Below are 24552 nucleotides of genomic sequence, written 5' to 3'. Positions count from 1 at the left end.
GGGGAGAGCCTCCCCCAGAGCCCTGCAGGCTCCTCTGAAAGCAATGGGCATGAGAGAGACAGACAGACATCAGACACTCCAGCCCCCTCAGACATCCAGCCTCAGGCATCAACTTCAGGAATCTCCTCCAACTTCCTTCAGAAGTAAGAGCAGTCAGCCAGGGGCCAAGTGTACCAGAAGGTTAGTGCTCAGCTCAGCTCGGCCCAAACGTGCCTCTGGTTAGCCCCCTAGTGGGTGGAGGGGGGTGATACTTAGCCTTTCGGGATCTGGACCCTAATTCTAAAGCCAGAAGAGCTCCCAGCCTCTCCCAGTGCCTGGTAAGGTTTCAGTTTGGGATAATGCCTTCCACCCCCACCCCCCCTTTGAGCCCATCATCTCCCTTAGGAAAGGATCCACTTGCCTCCCTGGGCCTCCCCGTTGCCACCTTCCGCAGAGGGTGGCTGTGGGTGGGGAGGGGGCCTCCCGAGTGCCCTTCCCTCCACCCCCAGAACCTGAAGGCTCAACCTCAAGCCCGGGACGGGAGCCTCAGAAAAGGAGCTCCTGGCGCTTTAAGGCCGGCTGAGCCTAATTGCCCAGATTCCCCCGGCAGCCAGATAAACAGCGCGGCCGGCTGGCGCCAGCAAGAGGCAAACTGCACATTATCACCCCTTCCTCACCTCCAAGGAGGAGCTCCGAGGAGCAGGGCGGGCGGGCCGAGGGGCCGCCAGAGGGGCGGGGCAGGGGCTTGGAAGCCCAACTTGAAATTGATCTCATTTCAAAGGGATAATGCCAGGCCAAATAAAAGGAAAACTTTTTAGCCCATTCTAATTCCTATAGTCCTGGCCTGGGAACCCTGTGTTTTCCTAGGCGGCCTCCTCCAGTCGTTTAGAAGTTCTCTCTCGCTCTGTCTCTTTCCCTGGCGCAATTTGGATAATAGTAATTTACTGAATATAATTACAGAAAAAAAAAAAAAAAAGTAGTGAAGCAAAGAGCAGGAGATTTATTCCAAAGTTAATGGATACTTTCAGGAGAAAGGAGCTGTATAAACACAGGTTAAACTGTGATTAAAGTATTTCTCCACATTTCCGTCCACATAGGCACCGAGCTCAGCGAACTGGCTTTTCCCGGGACAGAAAGACACACAAGAGGGAAGGAGAGCTGGGGTCTGACTCCCAAGGCGTCGAAGGTGCAGGGTAGGGCCGGGCACAGAGGAAAGACCCCCACTTTCTGAGACAAGCATGGGGGAGAAGACAGGGCAGGGGAGGCAGGCTTGTGTCACCTGGAATCCGCCCATATCAGACCCTAGGGATTCTGTCCACCTCCTCACTTTACCCATGGGAAGGGGAACTGGCCCCAATGTCCCAAACAAGTTGATGGATGGGAGCAGGGTTTGCCCTGAGCAGCAGGGGTCAGCACTGCCCAGAAAGGGGCCTCCTGTCACTTGGGCTCCCTGTGGGGATCCGGTGGGCACTGGTGCCCTCAGTTGGCCTGCTGGGTATTCCGGTATACTCTCCAGCTATGTGCCTGCTATCCATGAGTGTGTCTGTCTTGTCTGCCCCAGTGCCCCAGCCCTCTTCCCCCAGAGCCCTGGAAGGAGCAGTCTCCTTATCAGGATGCGCACGGCTGAGCTCCAGCTATGCACCCGCCCAGCTTCAGGAGCCAGGCTGGCGGCCAGGCAGCAGGGGTGGGGTGGGCAGCAAAGGGCTCCCCAGTTCTCGGTCCCAGCGGCCCAAGCCACCAGGCAGGGGATGAGGCAACAGGGTCAACCTGGCGCCTACTGAACACTCTTCCCAGACCATGGGTCCCCCCAACTGCCCCCAGGGTGGCTTGAATGGGGGAAGGAGGGGGAGGGCTGGCAAACAGGCAGGAGACACAGCCCCTGCACCAGTGCCTCCTTTTGGGAGGAGAAAGGGAGAAAGGGAGTCAAGTGCCAACAATGCTCAGTCTAGAATGAGATGTGGAGAGTGTTCTAGAGCCACCCCCATTCCACTCACAAGGAGACTGTGAGGAGAGGTTATTCACCCAAGGTCAAACTATCCTTACTAGAGAGCCTAGGACCAGGTCTGTGGTGAAGAACTTCCACTGCAGGGGAAAAACTGCCCCCCAACCTGTACCTGGCAGTCTGTGGGGCTCAAACCACCCCCTAAGGTGACTTCTAATCCAAGGTGTAGAAACGGTGGGGGGAGGGGGCCTGTCTGTTGCTCCAACATTTCCATGCCATCCCTTCCGGCTCACACACCTGAGCTTGCCTGGCACCTTGACTCTCGGCTGGCCCTCCCCTCCTCCTCCATGCCCACCTCCCCAACCCATCCTCCAAAGTAGTCTCCGAACAGAGCTATGGAGCTCCTGGAGGGGATCCTGTTACCTGCACACCCCACAGCGCTCTGATAGTTCAGACCCACTGACCTGGCCCTTCTTCCCCCATCTCTGCCCCATCTCCCTGCCCAGATTATGTTTCTTAAGGGCATGGGTCATACTCCTATTTCCGCTTTTCCCACTCTAGCACCCAGTACGGTGCCTGGCACAGAGCAAGTGCTCAACAAATAGTCACTGGCAAACTGACCTGGTAAGAGAGAAAATACCTGCCAGAGCCTCCTAAAAAGCACACAGTGAGCCCCACCAATTATCTCCCACTAAATAAAAATGATGAGGGACAGGGTAACCACAAACGGGGACCTGGGCCCCAGAGTTAGGGAGGAGACAGGGTGGCAGAGGGGAGGAAGCCACTTCCAGGAGAAGCTGTCTGGAAGAGGAACAAGGGACACAGAAAGCCTACCACAGGTCACAGGTCAGGGACTGCCCAAAGCCCTTGAATAAGGCCTGGAGTGACCATGTGGGGACCAGGGCAACCAGATGAATGCTGCCTCTCCCCACCTACCCCCCATCAGTGCTGTCTTCAGGAACCACCACTGAAGCACATTCCTTTCCCCTCCAGGCACTACACTGCACAGAACAAGACATCTGGGACAAATCCTGGGCCCACCCTCCCCTTCCACACTAGGTATCCGAAGATCTGTGATCTGACCCTCTATGTGCCCCCAGGCTGGGTGCAGACTCTCCAGAGGGGACAGACTGGAGGAGCTCAGAGCCCTTCCAGGCCCAAGAGCCTTTATTCTTCCAGCAGGTCTCACCCCCACAGGCCCCCCAAAGCCACCTAAGATGCATACACCCCTAAGATGCTATAGGCCGAAATGTGCAAGCCCTGCAGAGCAGAGGTCAGAACAGGGGAACTGCAAGCTTCTGGCCTGCCAGAAGCCTCCACCTGTCCTCACCTCTGTTCCAGAACCCAGAGCCTGCTCAGGTAAGCAGTGCTGGGGGTGGGTGTGTGTGGGAAATCCCAGGGAGAGAACAAAGAAGGGAGGCAGTTCTCAGAGGTAAATAAAATATCTGGCCTTCTCGCCTCCTCCTCCAGACACCTCCAGGACCCTCTAGAAAAACTGGACATAGAATTGACAATGATGACCATGGCGGGCCCTGATATTTGACACCCAAGGGATGCTGGGAACAGTCAGGCAAGAAGGTGGTCTCCACTTTGAGAGAGGAGCTTTGCTTCAGCGTATACAAAGGAACAAGTGTGACAATCTATGAACACCAGTGACTCTGGCCGTGAACGATCTCTACACCCCATTTCACAACTTGTATCCACCTGGATATAGGAAAGTATCGCGTTAGGTATAAATAGACTGGGATAAACCGGGAGGGGGGCGAACGACTCTGTGTTGGGCTTCCGTCAGGCCTGCCCTTCTCTTTCACTGTCTATGAAGCTACAGCGTTAAGTTAGGTCCCTGAGGCTGCACTGAGAAAACTCCAATGCACAGCCTTTTAAGTCTGCCGAAGCCGTAAGAAGAAGGTGCCATTTGACACGTGTGCCCCGATACCCACTTCCCGGCCGTCCCGCCAGGGTGAGGCGCTTCCACCGCGGGCTGCCACGCACCAGGGGCACCCGGGGTTGCAGCCCCAGCTCCCCCCGCCCGCGGCGTCGCGGACCGAAGGGCCGCGGAAGGGGGCGGGGAGGGGAACCCCCCCCCCCAACGCTCCCGGCCGGCGCGCGCGCTCACCTGGCCCGCAGAGCCGGCTGAAGTGGTAGGGGTTGCAGCACACGGTGGGGCCGTCGGCGGCGGCGGCGAAGCTGTGGCAGCCGCACAGGGGCTTCAGCTCCACGGCGTGCTGCAGGTCGGGCCAGCGGAAGAGGCGGCCGAGCAGCAGCTGCGGCGGCGCAGGCTGGCCGCCCAGGCGGAGGTCGGCGCGCGGCACCAGCACGCAGCCGCCCGGCACGCCGCCGCGGGACTCCACCGCCTCCAGCAGCGTGTCCAGCGAACGCTCCTTGAGCCGCTTCAGCAGCGAGTACGTGACCGTCTTGAGTTCCTGCTCGAGCAGCAGCAGCCGCGAGCGGGCTTCGCGACTCCGCCCGCCGCCCGCCGCCTCCAGGGCCGCCCCGGCCAGGGGGTCGCCGGCGTCCCGCGGCGCGCCCGCGGCGTCCCGCTCCGAGAAGAGACAGCAAGTCACAGTCTCGCAGTCACTTTCGGGCAGCCAGCCCGGACCTCCCGGCTCCGCCACGTCCAGCGGGGAGCCCCCAGCGCCGGCCCCCAGCTCCGACATGGGCCTCGGGGGGCCCCCTGCGCGCCGGCGCCTCCCCGCGCCCTGGGCGCCTCGCTGTCCCACCGCGTCCCGGGGCCGCCGCGGGGCTACCGGGCGGACTTCGGAGCGGCCGCAGCCTCCGCCTTCTCGTGCCCGCGGGGCCGGCTCAGCTCGGCTGCCCAAGCTCCCATCCTCGTCGCCGCCGCCGCCGCCGCCGCCGCCGCCGCCTCCTTCCTCCCGGTCGGGGACCACACGACTTCGCCAAAGTCGCCGCACCAGCCCCGAGCGTTTGGACCTGAACATACGATATCCTTTGGCGCCGGGGGTGGGGGGGAGGCAGTCTCCGGTTACCGGGGGTCCGTTCCGTCAGCGAGGCGCCGGCTGCGCGGGCCGCAGCCCCACATGAAGCTCCGCCGCCGGGCGCCGTGCAGGTCGCGCACAGCCTGTCGTCGAAGGGGCGCCGCAGGGCTGCAACATGAGGGAGCTCGCCGGGCCGGGACGGCGGGGAACACGCGCGCGCCGAGCCGCAGTCCGCGCCGGGCCAGCGGCTACATGGACCCCGGCGGCCGGGCTACTCAGCAACTCCAGCCCCGGCGCTGGAGGGGGACTGCAGGCTGCCCTCCGCCAGAAAGACCCCGCATGGGCCGGCGAGCCTTCAAAAGTTGCGCGACTGGTCCATGAGCACAAAGCGCTCCCGCCGAACCCCCCAGATGTGTCCGGGCAGCCCTGCCTTTAAAACCCAAACGCTTAACTACATGGGCTTTTCCTGCAGGATCCGAAAGGCCGGCTTGTTGATACCTTCAGCTTCCTTCTTACTCCCTGCAAAAGAAGGGGGGGGGGGAGGAAAGAAAAAAAAAGAAAGCCCAAACAAAACCAAAATCCTGGAATTGCATGCACGGAAAGCCAACTCCGTCTCAGGTCCCAGGCGCTAGATGCACTTGGAGCGAGTTTCTCCTGAACGCGGGTGTCAATACATGAGTGGAAACTGTAAAAATCCCAAAGAACTGTTGGGAATCCTTAATTAAAAATGCAATCCACCGAGGCAGAGGTCGCAGCCCGCCCCACGCTGCGCTCGGACGCCCGGGGCGCCGCGGCTGCAGAGGTCTTCCCCCTCCCCCCTCCACAAAAAGTGCCTCCCGGTGGCCCCGCGGTCCCTGCGAGGTCTGGCGAGGCAGCGCCCGGCGGCTCTTTCTCTCGGCTCGGCTCCCTCGCTCGCTCCCCCGCTCGGCTCTCTCTCTTTTTTGTTCTCCTCAAACGCACACTGAGGGCCCCCGGAGGAGCGCCGCGGAGTCATTGGCTGCCTCCCATCATATGCCAGTCTAGACACTTTGGCGGCTCCGCGGCGCTGATTGTTGCGCAAACAAGGTTTCAAGTTTCTTAACTCTTAAAGGAGAACACGTCCCATTGCAGGGCCCGAGGCTCCGAAGGGCCGGCTCCCGGGGCGGGCCGAGCTCGGGCTCCCGCCCCACGCTCGCCCCGGCACCCCCGCCCCGAGCCTGACAGCGCCCACGGCCCGCTTTCAAGCCCGCGTTGCGCCGCGGGCACGGATGCGAGCGAGCACACCCCCTCGCGCGCGCGCGCACACACACGCGAGTTACACAAACCACGGGCGAGCGGCGCGAAGGCGCGGTGGACACACTGAGACTTGGATGCAAACGGGGCGCTTTGCCTCTCCCTGGCTTGTGCACAAACTTACAAACACACATTGCACTTTAGAGTTGGGCCAAACCCCCATCCCAGGGAAGGCTAATAAAAATGGGTGTGCGTGTGTGCCTTCCTGGCCTGAGTCTCTTGGGAGCAGGGGGCGGCCGATTTGTTACGGTAGCGGGATCTTGATGGCACAAGGTCTCCACACCCCCGGCCGCAGTCAGGGGTCTCTCTGCTGGGCCAAATGAGGGACCTGGGACGCTTGGCGCAAGGGGGCTCCAGGCTTGCCCGAGGTAGCGAGTTGCAGAGGGTGGGGTAGGGGCGGGGAGTGTCTCCTCTCCGGCTCCTCACGGTCGCCACGGCTCTCCCTCGGAGCTAGGCGGGAGGCCAGCAGTCCCGGGCCCCCTCGGGGCCGGGTGCTTCCTCCTCCCCTTTCCCCAAGTGATTCTCTGCACCACCGAGAGGGATGTGGGTAGGGGTCTTGCTCTCCCCTGCGACGTTTCACCAAGGAAATGGGGATGGGTTGGGGGCAGGGTCCCGGCCCACTGGGTCCGGGACCGGCTAGGGGGCGCGGCGGCAGCAGCGGGCCGCCCGGCGCGGGAAGGGTTAAGGCCGCTCCTGCCCCTGGAGCCGGCGCGGCGGGGTACCTCCTCGGGCGCGCTCGCTCGTCCGAGGGTGGCAAAAGTTCAAGCTTGTAAAGTCGGGATTGGTCCCGCGCGGAGGGAAAAAAGGCCTGGTTCCCCCCTCCCCCCCCGGGCGCGGCGCCGATTGGCCGGGCCGCGGGGCGGGCACCGCCCTCTCCGCGGCGCGCGGCGGCCCCGCCCCCGGCGCGGCACCCCGCCCCTTTCCGGGCAGGAGCCTGGCCCCGCACTGAATGAAAGAAATTCCGCTACTCTCATTGGCCCGGGGCTGGGCGCCATTCCCCCGCGGGGGCCGCGGGGGCGCCGGCGCGCGGGTCTCCCCCGGGGGTGCCCACGTGTGGGGCTGGCCCTTTGAGTGTGCGACGGGGCGAGTACCCCGCGGAGCTCGGAGTCTCTGTGAGCGCTGGGGGAAGGGCGGTGTATTCAGGAAGGACTCCGAGCCATTTGCTGAGCTGTACCTGGAGCCAGGTACTGTTCGCGCCGCGCTCTCCGGGAGACGTGGTTTTTCTTTCGGAAGGAAGACCGGGCCGAGAAGCTTCCTCACCCCCATCCACTACTGCTTTGGCCAAATCAAAATAGCTGTCAGTGTCCTGTTTGAAAAACAAGGGTGACGGTGCCTACCCTGCGCTCCTCACGGGACCTTGAGGATCCTTTGGAGAGGGTGCATTTCAAGCGCACAGATCGCAAGTGAACAGCGAGATGAATTTTCGCAAGTGAATACAACACTTATGTAACTAACCAGCACCCAGAAGCCCATCTCGTGGTCCTTTCGGTCATTTCTCGCCCCTGGGGGAAGAATACGAAGAATAACTCAGTGTCAAGTGTTTTCTTTTATCGGGGTATTCGCTGCTTTGGCTGTGGATTGCAATAATAATAAATAAGTCGGAGCTTATTGACTCCTTACTGCGGGCAAGGCCACGTTCCAGGCATCATAAGGATTCAGTCACTGAATTCTCCCAACAACCCTCATAGGTAGTATTATTTCCCCTTTACAGATGAGGAAACTGAGGCACAGGAACTTGCCATTTAATTCGCCACTGACCAGATAGTGTTGAGAGTGATAAAATGCTAAAACCAGATAGGCATAAACCAGTATGTATGCTCACCCCACAAGCTAACGGTGTGTGGGTCTGTGTTTCCAGAGCATACCTTCCAGGGCAGTGATTTTCAAAATGTGGTCCACTGGACCTGCTGGATCAAAGTATTATGGGATGAGGCCCCAAACACTTGGGGGTAGGTATGGTTGTTACCACTATTTTACAGATAAGGACACTGAGGCACAGAGGCTTTAACCTGCATTAGCTTTCAGTTAGTTGCAGAGGCGGGATTTGAACCCAGCCAGCTGAGCGGGGTAGGTGCAGGGATGAAGGTATGTCATGGGGCAGCAGGCTGGAGATGGGTTACCTTCTTCCCTGGGCAGTAACTCATAGTTTGGCTTCTGTTCTCATTCATGCAGAGATGCAACATTAGGGGCGAGGTGCCATTAGGTGCCTGCTGGATGCCATCTGAGGAGCACTGAAGCCAGAGTCTGGTAGGCCTAAGTTCAGTAGTGACCTTCCTAAACTTCCCTCAGCTTTATAAAGCCTCTGGGTTCTCATCTGTAAAATGGGAATCGGGGTCATGCTCCAGGCGGTTACCAAAATTAAATGACACAAGGACCCAGAGTCATCCCTCATTACAGGAAGATGCCTCTGAGTGGAGATAGCATCAGGAAGGGAAGGGCACTGATAGTTCTGTACACTGTCCTTGGATTCTCAGGGCCCATCCAGCCCAGCACTGGCCCGCACTTCGACCACTAGAGGGTGTGTGAGAGCCCAGCAGGGCAGGGCCTAGGAGCCACAGCCTAAGGGTACCCTCCTGGACTGCCCTCCAGAAAACAAGCTCCAGTTCCCTAGGGGTATAGAAGAAGAGGAAAGTGCTATGCCAGCTGATGTTCCGCAGACCCCCGCAGCCACATTACTCACAAAGTAACTCACAAAGAAGTGATCCTAACCCCTCAGATTCAAAACTGCTCCCTCCCCATTATTCCAGTATTTTCCCAAAGCACCTGGTGCTTTCTCTTTGCACTGCTTCTCCCAATACATAACCGTACGATTCCATGTCTATTCTCCTCTGCCTCTGGAACGTAAGCCCCACACGGGGAAAAATGGTGAGCTATCAGCCACCCCACCCCCCCTCCCCCCCCCCCCCGCCGCCACCCACAGCAGTGCTGAGGGAGTAGAGTCAGAAACAGGCCATTGGAGACCACCCTGTGCCATCACACGAGACCACGTTGCCCATTCCTCTCTGCAGTCCCTAGCACAACGCCTGTCATGTCATGGGCACCCAGTATCTTCGAGGTGGTGGAATTCAAATGTCTCACTTCACCAAGCTTCGTGCTCATCATCATCCTGTATCAAACATTTATACGCACTACCTAATCAAATCCACCCCACCCCCCCAAATCAGCACAATGAAGAATTTAACATTCTTACTAGACCTGTTTTCTAGAGAAGGAAACAGAGAGCATAAGTAATTTGTCTCTGGTCACATTGCCAACAGATGGCAGAGTTGGGACTTGAACCCAGGGCTGCTTGCCCTGAGGCTTAACTTCTCAACACCTGGTCCTGGATAAGAAAACATGGTCCTTTGCCCTTGGGAGTTTCCATATTAGCTGGGAAGACACGGGCATGAAACAACAGAAATCATACAAGGGAGCACTTCCTTCTTGGTGGTGGGAACGGGCAATCTCTAGGGACCCCTGCTTATAAACAGAAGTGCCACAGAAGTCTGGGCAACATCTTGCTGTCGTCAGATGGATTGGCAAGGTGAATGATTCATCCTAACCCAGTTCACAGGAGCCTGATGGATAGACCAAGGCCACGCGTATTAACTCTCATAGAGCACAACTATAGGCCTAACTGGCTAAGTAGTATCATCTGGCCTTTTGGAAGGTAAATCTAGTTGGCCCTAAATAGGGGAGTCAGGGCCCCCAGAGGTGGCAGACAACACTTCTGAGGTTTTGGTGAATGCTTTATACCCCCTGTCTCTTGAAAACATGCACACGTGCATCAATGGGACCTTGTGTTCATTCATTCAACACATACCTACTGAGTTCCCATGGGGTGCTGAGCCATGTTATAAATGCTAGGGATCCTGCAGTAAACAAAACACAAAAATTCCTAAGTTCAAGGAGTCTAGTGGGAGGACAGACCAGAAACAAAATAATCAGGTATATAGCATATTGGAAGGTAAAGGTGCCAAGGTCAAAAATAGAGCAACGAAGAGGAGAGAGGAATGCCAGGAGAGGGTAGGTATGGTTCGGAGAAAGTGACAGGAAACGCTTCCCTGGGAAGGTGTCATTTCAATAAAGTCTTAAAAAAAAAAAAAAAAACATGTTCTTTTTAAAAATATATATATATTATTTCAATTTTGACAAAGAGAGTGAGAGAATGAGCTGGGGAGGGGCAGAGAGAGGAGACAGAAGAACCAAAGCAGGCTCTGCACTGACAGCACAGAGCCCAATGCGGGGCTCTAACTCACGAGCCGAGCCGCGAGATCATGACCTGAGCAGAAATCAGACCCTTAACAGACTGAGCCACCCAGCCACCTGGAACAAAGTCTTGATGGTGGGGGAACCACTGATAGTGGCGAAAGAATGTTCCAGGCACTGAGAAGAGCAGGTACAAGGTTCCAGAGGTGGGAACGTGCCTGGCACGTTTCGGGACCATCAAAGAGTTGATGCTATGTGAGAAATGCTGGGGGACAGATTGAAGGGTCACACAGGCTGTTGTGGGGTCTTTGGCTTGTCCTCTGGGTGAGCTGAGCACCCCTGGAGGTTCTAGAAGAGGAGGGATTAAGTTCTGCCTTGTTTTAACTGGCTCCCTCTAGCGGCCATGTGGAGAATAGACTCCAGGGGACAGAGCTGGGAGCGGAGGCCTGGTGGGGGATGGTTGCAGAGGCCCAGGCAAGGCCATGCCTAGCTTGGGGACAGGAGGTTGGATCCTGGACACATTTGAAGACAGAAACAGCATGATTTGCTGTCACATATCTGGGAGTGTGAGAGAACATCTGAACAGTGTACACATGTTATTAACAGTTATTTACTTGACTTTTAACATCAATTCACTTAGGGCACCGGGCTGGCTCAGTCAGTGGAGCATGTAACTCTTGAGCTCGAGGTTGTGAGTTCAAGCCCCACACTGGGACTTAAAACAAAAAAATCTGTTCACTCTTATTTAGCCTTGTCATAAGCAACAATATCCACAGAGTCACAAATGTGCTAGTTATATTTATCAGTTTAGAGCAAATACATAAAATAGTTTTGCACATCACCAAATAAAATTAGCCCCGGGACCACCTGGATACATGCAGTGCTGAGAACACTAATTTAACCAGTTGCTAATCTCACCTACTTTCAGGCTTTTTCGTTTGTTTATTTGATTGTTTTCTTACTACTTTCTCCCAGAAAGAATGATTTTTTTTTCCTGGTCCTGTCTATGATTATGGGACCCATTACCACAGCCCCTATGAAGTGAATGCTGGTTTTATTCTTGGCCCTCCAGGCAACCTCTGCTTGGGCAGTACAGAGAGTGGTTCTTAACCATTACTTTGTTAAATCCAGCAGACCTGGGTTCAAATGCTGTTCAGCCACCTCTTAGCTATGTGGCCTTGGGCAACTTCCTTTACCTCCTATGATAACTCCTACAACCAGGTGCTATCTTTTTTTTTTTTTTTTTTTAATGTTTATTTATTTTTGAGAGAGAGAGTGCGAGCGGGGAAGGGGCAGAGAGAGGGAGACACAGAATCCAAAGTGGCCTCCAGGCTCCGAGCTGTCAGCACAGAACCCGATGTGGGGCTCGAACTCACAAACCGTGAAATCATGACCTGAGCCAAAGTCGGACGCTTAACCGACTGAGCCACCCAGGTGCCCCCCAGGTGCTAGCTTACTTGTAGGTTATAGATTCCAGATGGGGAGCCTGAGACTTAACTGCTAATAATAATATTGGGAGATCGTTTGAAGATTAAAATGCTTAGCACATGGGCGCCTGGGTGGCTCAGTCAGTCAAGCGTCTGACTTCAGCCCAGGTCATGGATCTCGCAGTTGGTGAGTTTGAGCCCCGCATCAGGCTCTGTGCTGACAGCTTGGAGCCTGGAGCCTGCTTCGGATTCTGCCTCTCTCTCTGCCCCTCCCCTGCTCGCGTTGTCTCTCCCTCTCGCAAAAATAAACATTAAAAATAATTTTTTAAATAAATAAAAAATAAAAATAAAATGCTTAGCACCGTGTCTGGCACCTAGTAAGTGCTCAGTAAATAGTGGCTATTATTAGTGAAATGAGCGTGGAGTCAGTCTTTACCAGGTTAAGCCTGGGTAAACAGGGTTGTCAAAACTGACATCAGTTTCCTCATCTTGGACCTCCTTGTCCAGGGTGGGAGTGGGATGAGTTAGGTTCCACCACACAGAAGGACTCAGCAGCTCACTGTGAGAAGTGGCCTGGAGAAGGAAGGTTGGTTGTGGAAGGGACCAAAAGAAACTTCCCTTTCCAGCACTACCGATCACATCCCTTGGGCTGCACCTGTTTTTCCACTCTCTAAACAGTCTTTCACAAGTGCAGAGCCGAAGGGGGCAGCATGGGGGTGCCTGGGGAGATTATGTAGTACCAGGTAAGGAGGGTTACTTGCCCAAGATCACAGGGCCAATTGCAGGAAGCCAGGAATCAAGTGGACGTTTTTCTGACACGCAGGGCTCCTTGCCCCTTTTCCCAGTGCTTAGGTCGTCTCACCCCAAGTGCGCTGAGGATGCAGTGCAGGAAGTAGGAGGGCAGGCCCTGGGGTCACTGCTTGGGTTCTAATTCTGGTTCCACCCCTAACAGAGTCGCCTTGGTCACTTCACCTATTCTCGCTAAAGGTCAGCTCCCCCTCCCGAAAATGGGCTTAGTAGTAATAGTACCTACCTCCCTGGGGTCACTGTGATTATTGACTGGGATTATTATGCAAAGCATTTAGAGCTGTTATTCTTATTCTGCTCTGTGTGGATGCCCCAGGAGAGGGCAGCGGCCTGCACGTTACCAGCTTTCAGAAATACGGAATGAGTGAATGAATGATTGAATGAATGAATCTTATGATTGTTAAGAGGGCTGGAAGTAGTTGCACAGAGGTCAGGGCTGTGGATTTGCCGCAGTGTGGCTGGGTTACCTGTACCCCCTACGTAACTCACGTCCTTCTCAGGCTGGGCAGGGGCGGTAGGGCGGGGAGGGCTCAAAGAATTTTTCCGGAGACTTCACTTGACTCGAGGATGGTGGAGAAATTTATTTTTATATATCGTAATACAGTCCATGTTTAATATTAAAGCTAACCCAGGGGCACCTGGGTGGCTCAGTCGGTTAAGTGTCTGACTTTGGCTCAGGTCATGATCTCATGGTTCATGGGTTTGAGCCCCACGCCGGGCTCTGCACTGAGCATGCAGAGCCTGCTTGGGATTCTTTCTCTCTTTCTCTCTCTCTCTCTCTCTCTCTCTCTCTCTCTCTCTCTCTGCTCCTCCCCTATTTGCACCTTCTCTCTCTTAAAATAAATCAACTTAAACAATAAGTAAATAAAGCTAACCCAGATGTATCAAGAAATAGTATGCAAGGTTCCTGTGAGCTTCTGGCAGAGAAGGGAGACTGGCAAACAATGGCAGCTTGAACAGCATGAGAACCCTGCCCTAGGCTGACCCCGGGGGGCCTCCTGGAGGAGGTTCACTCCTTCAGCCCTCACGGGACCCCGAGTGAAGACACAATGCCCAGGGATGTGGCCCCTTTATGTCTCAACAACAGGTTTCTGCTGGACACTTGCTAGAGGCCAAAGTCACTCGGGCAAGGAACCCTCCCTCGGGGACTGGGAGTTTATCCGAAGAAATGTCTGTATTCATTCATTCCTCTATACCACCGTGGCCAGAAAGAACCTTCTAGCATTTCTCTCTGACCCTGAGGTTCCCACAATGAGAACCTTCAATGGGTCCCCATGGCCCATGCATTCAAAAGTAGCTTCCCAACCCCACCAGGGGCAGGTCTCACCTCCTGTCCCCTCCCGCCACGTGGACCCTGAACAGGAGAAGGCCTGCTCCTCAGGACGCCCCAAAGCTCCCCTGTGTCCCGCTCTCTGACATCCAGTCTTCACACATGCTGACCTTTCTGCCTGCAATACCCTTCCTTCTCTTCCTCTGAACAAACATTTTCTCTCTCGCCCCAGTGACAGGCCCAAGGCTATTTTCCTTGCGTTGTCCTGGCATTCTTATGTGCCTCCTTTCCCGGGGCTGGAAATAATTTGTCCACATCTGAGAGCCCCTCAAGAGCTCAGCCTGAGTTCATCTCCCTACCCTTAGCCTAGAACCAGGAGGTGCTAGAAATTTGAGAGTAGGGATTTCATTTTTTTTTAATATTTATTTTATTTTTGACAGAGAGAGAGAGAGACAGAGCGTGAGCAGGGGAGGGGCAGAAAGAGAAGGAGACACAGAACCCAAAGCAGGCTCCAGGCTCCCAGCTGTCAGCACAGAGCCCGACACAGGGCTCAAACTCACGAACCGTGAGATCATGACCTGAACCGAAGTCGAATGCTCAACCGACTGAGCCACCCAGGCGCCCCTAGACATTTCATTTTTGATAGATACAGCCAAATTGGCCTCTCTCATAGAAGCTGTCCCTCTTCCCCTCCCTGTAGCAGTGCCCGCGCCTGTTGACTAAAGTGATTCCACTTTATACAAACATCATTCAGATGTGCTTGCACACGAGTGAAAGGATGTACACATGTAGTTACATAATGCATAAAGAGTGGGGGGTTATGCTCTACAAGGTCACTTTATTATAAAGAGATTGTAAACAATCTTAACTTTGTCAACAGAGGGTCTCATGAAATAAATGATGGCATATCATCCAGCGGTTGAAAACGAGAGAGGCTTGGGACACCTGCGTGACTCAGTCGGTTAAGCGTCCGACTTCGGCTCAGGTCATGATCTCACAGTTCCAGAGTTCGAGCCCCGTGTCAGGCTCTGTGCTGACATCTCAGAGCCTGGAGCCTGCTTCAGATGCTGTGTCTCCCTCTCTCTCTGCTCCTCCCCTGCTCACACTCTGTCTCTCTCTCTGAAAAATATTAAATAAACTTAAAAAAAATTTTTTTTAAGAAAAAGAGCAAGGCAACTTTCAGTATGAAAAGATCAAGATGTTAAATGACTGGGGCACCTGGGGACTCCGTCAGTTAAGTGCCCAACTCTTTTTTTTTTTTTTTAAGTTTATTTATATATTTTGAGAGAGACAGAGACAGCACAAGTAGGGGAGGGATAGAGAGAGAGAGAGAGAGAGAGAGAATCCCAAGGAAGCTCTGTGGTGCCAACGAGAGTCTGATGCAGGGCTGGAGCTCATGAAACCATGAGATCATGACCTGAGCTGAAACCAAGAGTCAGACGCTTCACCAACTGAGCCACCCAGGCACCCCAGTGTCCAAGTCTTGATTTCGGCTCAGGTCGTGATCTCACGGTTCATGAGATCAAGCCCCACATGGGGCTCTGTGCTGACAGTGCAGAGCCTGCTTGGGATTTTCTCTCTCTCCTTTCTCTCTGCCTCTCCCCTGCTCACACACACACATACTCTCTCAAAATAAATAAATAAATTTTAATGAAAAAAGATATTAAATGACTAACAACAATGTCGGCAGTACGCTACAATGTGCACAATTTTTTTTTTTAACTATCATGTTCGCATATTCATAAAACGTCTTTCGAAAGACACAGGGTAAGCTGATCAAGAGGTTGTCTGGGGGTGGAAGCCAGCTGAGAGGGAGATTATTTTTCAACCAATAACTGGTTATTTTGTGTGCTGGCTTGCTTATGTTATTTTATTAAATTCTATTATGTCATTCTATTAAATAGGTAATGCTCACACACGGTACAAAATCTAAACAAGGCCAAAGGTTCAGCCCAAAAGAAGCCTCCCTTTCTCCTGCCTCCAGCCCTCTTGGCTTGCCCTCTTTGGTACCTTCTGAATCTTTGCAGCATGGGCAGAATTACCACTCAAAAATAATTAAATCCAACGAATATTCTTTTTTTTTAGAAAAACAGCTGAATTATTAAAATAGCAACCCCTGGCTGAAGAAAGGAATAAATCAACAAAAGAATAGTTGGTTGAAGAATTGATACATGAAACAATTCAATAACCAAAGCAAAGAGGACGTGACCCAGTGACGAAGGAAGTGACAAAAATAAGAAGAGATACAAGTAAGACCTGACTACCGTCAGAGAGAGCATTCCGTCTCGTCTCGCCCTTGGTTTCCTGTGTGTGTATCTTCTCTTCCTACCCCGACCAGGACACCCTTTATTCTCTCGTTTCCTCCCCAGGGCTACGCAGGCTGTGTGTGGTAAGCATTTCTGGCCTCAGTCCCGCTAGCACTAGCCATGCTCTGTGGGCTAGATTCGTTGTTATCTATTTATTGTCAGTCATTTTTTTCTTTTGGGTCATGATCTTACGGTTTATGAGATCAAGCCCCAAGTCAGGCTGCTTTGGGATTCTCTCTCTCTCTCTTTCTCTCTCCTGGTCTCTCCCTGCTTGTGCTCTCTCTCTCTCTCTCTCAAAATAAATTAATTAATTTAAAAAAATTTCATAGGTTCCCTAAAATTATTTTGGGCCCTGGGCAGTGCGTCTGCTGAGCCCAAAGGATAATGTTGGCCCTGGATAATCGCCCAGTATTACCGGTGGATTGTCCCCAGTAGAGGGAGACCTCTGGAGGTGGGCGTCGAGGACACTGACCACAGCCGGGGGGCTGGCCCCTTCAGAGGGAGAGGCAAAAGGAAGAGGGTGGCAGGGGACCTTCTCTTTGTATGAGTCTGGAGCAGATAAAAACAGCTTAAAATTCCAAGTCAGGCCTCCTGCTCAGGGGTTCTCAGCATTGACGACGCATTAGAATCACCTGAGAGCTTAAAAAACTACTAGAACCTGGTTTCCACCCCAGGGCAATTAAATCAAAATATCTGATGTGAGGTCAGGGCTTGGGTTTTGTTTCAAGCTCCCCTAGGTGATTCTAACAGGGGTCAGGGCTGAGCATTGCACAGATATTCCTGCAGATGGAAGGAGTGAGCAGGGTGAGGGGAGATGCTCTGATTTGCCCAGTAGATGACATCTCACCCTGACATCTAAGACCATGAACCCTTAGTGGCTGCCAGAGGCAGATTCAAAGTAGGGCACACGTCCCTTGTAGAGGGCCCTTCCAAGGCCCTGCGCTTATCCCAAAGATAGCCTCCCCGGGGCGCCTGAGTGACTCAGTTGGCTAAGCATGCGACTTCGACTCAGGTCATGATTTCACAGTTCATGAGTTCAAGCCCCGTGTCGGGCTCCCTGCTGTCATTGCAGATCTGTCTCCCCCTCTCTCTGCCCCTCCCCTACTTGCAAGCATGTGCACACATGCTCCCTCTCTCTCTCTCACAAAAATAATAAACACTTCAAAGTAAAAGGATAGCCTCCCCAAATCATGTAGCTTCAGACTGCACCCAGCCTGGATTCACCCCGTGGGTGCCACTCCCGGCCCAGAACCTTGCTGGGCAGACACACAGACATGAAGGGCCCAGAGCATACCTCCCGCCTAACAGCAAAGTAACTAAGAAATAGGGACTTCACCAGCAAGCACTGAGTGGGTTTCTCCAAGGGTCGGCTGTGGGTCCCCTTCCACCTGAAGATCTGGTGCAATTAACCAGCCCTTCCAAGGCCACCGAATCAGCATCTTGGGTCTAGGTCAGAAGCTGCATTTTTTACATGCTTCCGAGGGGATATCCATGCACATGAACATTTTTGAGTTAGTTCTACATCTTGATTCAGGAGGGGGCCACAGAGCGTACACATTTGTGAAAAATCATTGAGGTTGACTCTTAAGGTGCACCTGACTCAAAACAAAAACAAAAGAGACCCAACCACGTGTCTTGAGCTTTGGAAGGGGAATCAGGGGAAGCTACCTGGAGGAGGGGTTCTTTGAGCTAGGCCTACATGTGGAGAGGAGCAGGGAACAGGGCAGAGGGAGTTGGGAAGGCCATGGGAAGAGACTCTTGTAACCACAGCAGTGGGGGAGACAGGTAGGAATGGAGACGGGGTTGGTTCTGAGGTCTTGTCAGGCAGCTGCCTCACCCCTACCCGGGGACAGGGTGTCCTCAGAGGCCCACAGGCTGCTGTGGTCAGCATAGGTAGCCCGTGTAAACTCCCAACTTGCCTCCAAGTGCACCCAGGTCATTCTCCCCAACAAGACGGCATTGTTTGGGGTTCCAATGCAGGGCAAGAAAAACAGAGAGCCCAATTGTCCCTGTCATAATGGGTATATAATTTATAATAATGTCAGCTATTAAAGGATTTTTAGTAATTAACTGACAGTGGTGTGCTATTTCACTGCATTTTTGCCTGCCATAATGATCTTGAACTTTGCAAGACGGTTTTGAACTTGCTCAAAATAAGCCCTGAATACAAAGAAGGGCGACATCATTCCAAATGAGGGGCGAGAGGGGTTGGACAAAATGGGGCTGTTCTCCTCCCGGGAGAGGGGTGAGCCGTGTAGAACCAGGAAGATCTGAGGCCCACTGTCTTCCCAGGGAGCTGTGCAACCAGTAAAATGCCTGCCAGGCCAGAGCGGTGAGTAAAAGCAACTCGGCTGTTTCATAATAGTGTGTTCAATTGCATTTTTTTTTTTTCCAATACACCTTGTTTGCATGATACACGGCTAGGAATATTTTTCTCTTCCCCAAAGAAATATGCTTCCATGCTTGTCTTTCTGGAAACACATGTCTCTGTTGGTATGTCTTTTACTCTTCTGATTTTTAACAGAGACATGGGAAATATTTCTTTTTCCTATTAATTCCACAAAGAAAGCCAAAGGCAGCACAAGCCCGACGATAAATCGTAACTGACACTGAGTGGTCGGGAGACAGTAGGGAGTGGTGGAGTCTGTGGCAAATTGGTGAGCTCAGACCCAGTGCAAGTGAAGCATCTGTTATTCCGCTCCAGACAATCAGGACTGCAACCCCCTGGCAAGACTCAGGTACCTACGGCAACCTCAGTTCTCCCTCTTCCTCTTGAATAGCAGAATAAGGATTTAGTTTCAGCTGGGCAAATTGTATCCTGGAGAAAGAAACTACCTCTGCCCGAGCATAGTCCCATGACTATCTCTAGCCTCCCTTGCACTGGGTATAGTCATATGACTATTTCTGGCCAATAAGATGTGAGTGGAAGCTTTGTGCAGGAATTCTGGGAAGGCAGTAGGAAGAGAGCCAACTCAACTGGGAGGCACCCTTTTTTTGCCTTCAACCTTTCCTTCTCTGGCCCAGAGTATGAATGGGCTGGCTGGAGCCCTACATGCCATCATGGACCATGAAGCAATCTTTGCAAATGGGAGCTATACACTGAGGATAACAGAGCAGGTAATAGAGCCCCTTAAAAAGGAGCCTAAGACCCTAATGATTCTTGAATCCAGGCAGTCTGGGCTGCCTATTTATCTCCAGTCTTCTTTCGTATAAGAGACAGCTATCCTACTTAAGCTTCTGTTATTTTTAGTTTTTCTGTTATAATCTATCCAACTTAATCCTAATTAATACAGCTGGACTCACTATTACCACAGAGTCCAATTTTTCAAATTTAGCCAGGCTTATACAGATTTGTATATGACATATCTTGATGTCATATATATTGGAAACCCCATAAAAAATATTAAAGTATAAGGGCACCTGGGTGGCTCAGTCAGTTAAACGTCCGACTTCGGCTCAGGTCATGATCTCACGGTTCGTGGGTTCGAGCCCCACGTCGGGCTCTGTGCCAACAGCTCAGAGCCTGGAGCCTGCTTCGGATTCTGTGTCTCCCTCTGTCTTTTCCCCCTCCCCTGCTCGCACTCTGTCTCTCAAAAATAAAAGTAAACATGAAAACATTTTTTTTCATTAAATTATTAAAAAAAAAAAAGTATTATAAAAAAAAATTAAAGTACCAAACAGGCCAAACCAGCCAGGTCTGAGCTGCATTCAGCCCAAGCACCCCTCTGACCGGTACCATGGATGGTGGGGGTTAAGGAATGCTGACAAACTGCCAGTTCTCTTTTCTGGAACATAGGATCGAGCTTCTCCACCGACTTGATTCAAGTATGGCCATGTGATTGGCTTTGGCCAATGAAGTAGGAGCAGGTGTGATGTGAAACACTGCCGGGCAGGTGATCTCAGCTCCAGCGTGGAGCTTTTGCCACATTCTTTGTACCCTGCTGCTGTCATTATAGAAGCATGTCAACATGGAGGTTCCCTCAGCTAAATCTCTGAGTGACTTCGAATAACCCACCATGCAGTGCCTCAACAGGAAACAAACATAGTTGTTACAAAGCCACTGGGATTCGGGAATGTTTGTTACCACCGCGTTACCCAGCCTCTCCTGACTGATCCGCCACCTGCGTCCTGGGTATTGGTCGTTAGAATTTTACAAAACCCTCCATCCGCCTTTCTTTCTGTGGGTGAAATTCCCCATCTTTCTAACCTTCTTATTCTTTGTTTCCCATTTATTCTTCCACTCATTCGTACATTCGTACATCAGACACGTGGGGGCCCTTGTGGGCGGTAAGTCAAGTCACTGTTATCTGGGAGCCCACATCCTCCCTTTGTCTGGGTGGTTTGTCTTGCCCATATCCCTTTGGACCCTTCCCAACCTTCCTCACATCCGACCCAGCAATGGAAAGAAAGAGGGAGAGAGCGGGGAGGAAGTCTTTTGAAGGCAGCCTCTCAGGTCTGGGATTCCTGTGAGAGCTCTTGGTTTTTTCCTTCTTCTATCTGATGCAACCCTCACCACCTCCAGGGAGAAAACCAAGGCTCCGGGAGGTTCACTAACTTCCCCAAAGTCACACAGTTGGAAGGCAGCAGACATAGACTGGCAGCAGGGTCATGACAGCCTGCAAGGCCTGTGCCCCCCAACCACCCTGTATCACCGGCCTCTGTGGACATCTGTCTTCCGTGGTCAGAAGTCATCTGTAGCTACAGGGTAGTATTTGCAGATAAGAGCCTATCTCCCACTTCTGACTCTTTCTTTTGTCACAGACCGAAAAAGCATTTGCGATTCTGCACTGAATCTCCTGCAGCCTGTAGTGCAACCCCGCGGGCAGCTTGGCCTGCAGGCTGTGGGAGGCATGAGGGCTCGCCCATGGGCCTGGAGATGGTGGATGGCAACTCTGGCCATTAGGAAACTTAGAGCTGCACGTAATGGGAAACCCAGCTCAAAATGGTTCTAACAATAAGAACCTTTATTATCTCATGGGGGAAAAAAAAAGGAACCTCAGAGGCAGAACACGGTCTCAGAGCAGTTCCTCAAAGACCCATCTTTCCATCGCTTTGCTTCTCTGTCCTCAGTGGGTTGGTTCTGACTTCGGCTGGCTTCCCCCATGGTGGCAAGAGGGCTGTCGCAGTTCCAGCCATCACATCAGACACAACAAAGAACAGCTCCTCTGCCGTCTCCTTCCTAACAGTCGAGAACCTTTTCCCAGACCCTCTCTAGCAGAGATCCCCTCAAATCTCCTTTGCCAGAACCGGGGTCACCGATTGACTTAAGCTACAGAAATTTCATCTGGCCAGGTACCTTCTACTCACTCTCCTGTACTCTGGCCCCTCTGCATCCTTTGAGGCTGCTGTGTAGGGACTCCATCAATGGGCCACCTTGCCCTTGCCTTCAGGGTGGACTCAGCCAATGAGGGACACCAAGTGCTCCCAGGCAGGAATAAGGAGTGGTCAGGCTACTTACTCCCCTGTGTCCTCCTTGCTGGGCTGCCATGGGTCATCTGCATCTTCTACCAAAGGCCACAGCCCCTGGAAGGCAGCCCTCTCCATATCACATCCCCTCCTGGTTCTGGCTCCTGCTCCTGTCCTTGGGGACTTCTCAGTCCTAGGGGGTGATAACAGCTGCTGTTCGTAGCCTGTGGGTAGCCCCAGGCGCCCCAGGCTAATTCACCATTGGTAGCCCAGGCTAACTCACCGCCCCTGTGCAATGCGCAAACTCTTCGCACACCCTTGTAAATAGGCCTTTGCTCACGCTCTCTCAGTTGCCCAATCTGAGACCTGACAGTACGCTAGACGGGATAAAGCTCCCTTTGCAGTCTTGAGTCATTGTCTCCTAAGCCTCTTCCCAGGCCTCTTTAGCACTGAACACTCAGTCCACCCCAAATCGCCCCTCCCATCTCCCTATCCGCTGCGCTGATCTCCCCGTCTTTGTCAACAGCACCACCGACCATTCAGGCTCCCAGGAACAAAACCTGGGTGTCGACTTCCACTCTCCCAATGCCAGGCCCCCAACCCAGTCCAGAACGGTTTTCACTGATTCCACCTCCACTGTTCTCTCCCATTCCTCACCGTTTCCTAATTTCAAGCCTCCGTCACTGCCCATCGGCCTCATGACACAGCAGCCCCCTAAATGATCCCGCTGCCTCCAATTCATGCCACTGCCACAAGAAATGTCTTCAACCACAGCTCTGATCATGACCTTCTTCTCCTGCTCAAAACCTGCCCCGACTGCCCGCAAATTAGACTCCAGATGCCTTAACCTGGCAGCAAAGGCCTCCACATTAGGCCCCTGCACAGCTTCCCAGCCCCATTTCCTACTGTGTGCACACAGCCCCGGCTACACAGGCTGTATCAGTCAGCTACTGCTGGGTACAAAATCATCGCAAGGCTTAGTAGCTTAAGACAACAGTGTATATCATTGCGGCCGGGTCCAAGTTCAGGCAGGACTTCTGCTGCTCTGGGCCAGGCACAGCTGATCCTGGCTTGGCCCAACCCCACGTCTGCAAGCAGCTGACAGGTTGACTAAGGGCTAGTTGGTCTGGGATGGCCTCACTCTCACATCCAGCGGTTGTCTGGCTGGGTGAAAGGAAGTGACCGGGCCACGTGTCACTCATCATCCAGCAGACTCATCTGATGGTGTATTAGTTACCCATAGCTGCGTAACAAGTTACACAGCTAAAAACCACAAACACGGTCTCTGGGGATCAGGAAGCCTAATGCCCCTCGGGGGTGTCTTCGGCTCGAAGACTCTCACAGGGCTAGAGTCAAGGCATCGACTAGGGCTTTGGTCACCTCGAGGCTCCAGTGGCGGATCTGCTTTTAAACGTACTCACGTGGATTTTGGCAGGTCTCGGGTCCTTGCTAGCCCTCGGCCAGAGGCATCATTTCCTTGCCACGTGGAGTCCTCCATAGACACCTGCAGCACAGGAGCCGGATTCCCTCAAAGCAAGCCAGCAAGAGAACAAGAAAGGGAAAGCAAGATGGAACCGACCCAGTCTTTCTTTGTGTAAGCTGATCTCAGAAGGGCCGACTCACGTCTTTTGCGGCTTTCTATTTGTGAGAAGCGAGGCACCAGGCCCAGCCAACACTCAATGGGAGCAGGTGACACAGAGCATTAATCTCAGGAGGTGGGGATTATTGGGAGCCATTTTATTTTTTTTTTTTTTAATTTTTTTTAATGTTTATTTATTTTTGAGAGCGAGAGAGACAGAGCATGAACAGGGTAGGGGCAGAGAGAGAGGGAGACACAGAATCTGAAACAGGCTCCAGGCTCCGAGCTGTCAGCACAGAGCCCGACATGGGGCTCGAACTCACGGAGCGTGAGATCATGACCTGAGCCGAAGTCAGACGCTTAACCGACCAAGCGACCCAGGCGCCCCATTGGGAGTCATTTTAGAGCTGCCTGGCACACGTGACCTCGGTCATAGACTGGAGGCAGGGTTTCAAAAACCGGAAGAGGGCGTGCAGAAGCGCATAAAACCTCTTAAAGCCCAGGCTCAGAACTTGTCTATGCGAGCCATAGATCCAAGTGCAGATTCTCCCATCTCTTGATGAGGAGAGCTGCCTAGTCACACTGCAAAGAGGATATGGGCAAGGATGGAGAACTGTGTCCATTTTTGCAAAGAGGCCAACAGACTTTTCCCACCGGGCCTCAAAAATGCTTTGTGCTTTCTCACCTAACGGCCGTAGGGCACAGTGTCTTCTTCTTGTGTGTCTGAGGCCCACCTCTGCCTGTTACCATCCGGCCAGTCTCCAAGGACCAACTCACAGCCTGTATTAGTTTCCTTTTGCTGCTATAACAAATGATCGCAAACTTAGTGGCTTAGGACAACTCAAATTTTATTGCCTTATGGTTTGGGAAGTCTGAAGTCCAAAACGGGTGTCACTGGGCTAAAATCAGAGCGTTGGAAGGGCCACACACCTTTCCAGGGGCTGGAGGGAACTTTTCCAGCTTCTAGAGGCAGCCCGTGTTCCTTGGCTCACGTCCCCTTCACCCATCTTCAGCGCCAAGAATGGCCGGGGAAGTCTTTCTCCTCATATCACTCTGACACTAATTCTCTCTCTCCCTCCTGCTTCCACTCGTAAGGACCCTGGTGATTATAGTGGGTCCACATTGACAAGCCAGGATAATCTCCCCAGCTCAAGGTCAGCGGTCTACCTCCAGTCTACCAGCATCCACAATCCCCCTTTCCATGTAATGTAACATATTCTCAGGTTCCAGGTTCGAGCACATGGACCCCTTTGCTGGGGCCATTCCTCTGTCTACCACCCCACTCCCACCCCCACTCCCACTGATGGCAGCATTTTGTTGAGTACTTACTATGTGCCAGCCGGTGTGCCCAGCACTCCTTTCCCTGAATGATTCCACCCATTCTTCTCACCCCTACGAGGAAGGTACTCTCAGCGTCCTCATTTCACAGACTCCAAGAAG

The 24552-nt window shown here is 53.2% G+C and overlaps 1 protein-coding gene across 1 annotated transcript in view; it reads right to left on the bottom strand.

The window, feature by feature from the left end:
- The window catches only part of SMAD6 (SMAD family member 6), a 75987-nt gene extending 69688 nt beyond the window's left edge, over positions 1-6299 (bottom strand). Inside the window, exon 1 of the mRNA XM_049613797.1 lies at positions 4038-6299. Within this exon, the coding sequence (XP_049469754.1) occupies positions 4038-4860 (823 nt within the window). The 5' untranslated portion in view covers positions 4861-6299. The remainder of the gene's footprint in view (positions 1-4037) is intronic.
- Positions 6300-24552: the final 18253 nt, after the last annotated feature.

This window comes from Panthera uncia (genome assembly GCF_023721935.1).
Source record: "Panthera uncia isolate 11264 chromosome B3 unlocalized genomic scaffold, Puncia_PCG_1.0 HiC_scaffold_1, whole genome shotgun sequence".
NCBI classification, from domain to species: domain Eukaryota; kingdom Metazoa; phylum Chordata; class Mammalia; order Carnivora; family Felidae; genus Panthera; species Panthera uncia.
The sequence above is the reverse complement of the archived record's forward strand: the minus strand, read 5'-3'. Positions and strand labels throughout refer to the sequence as shown.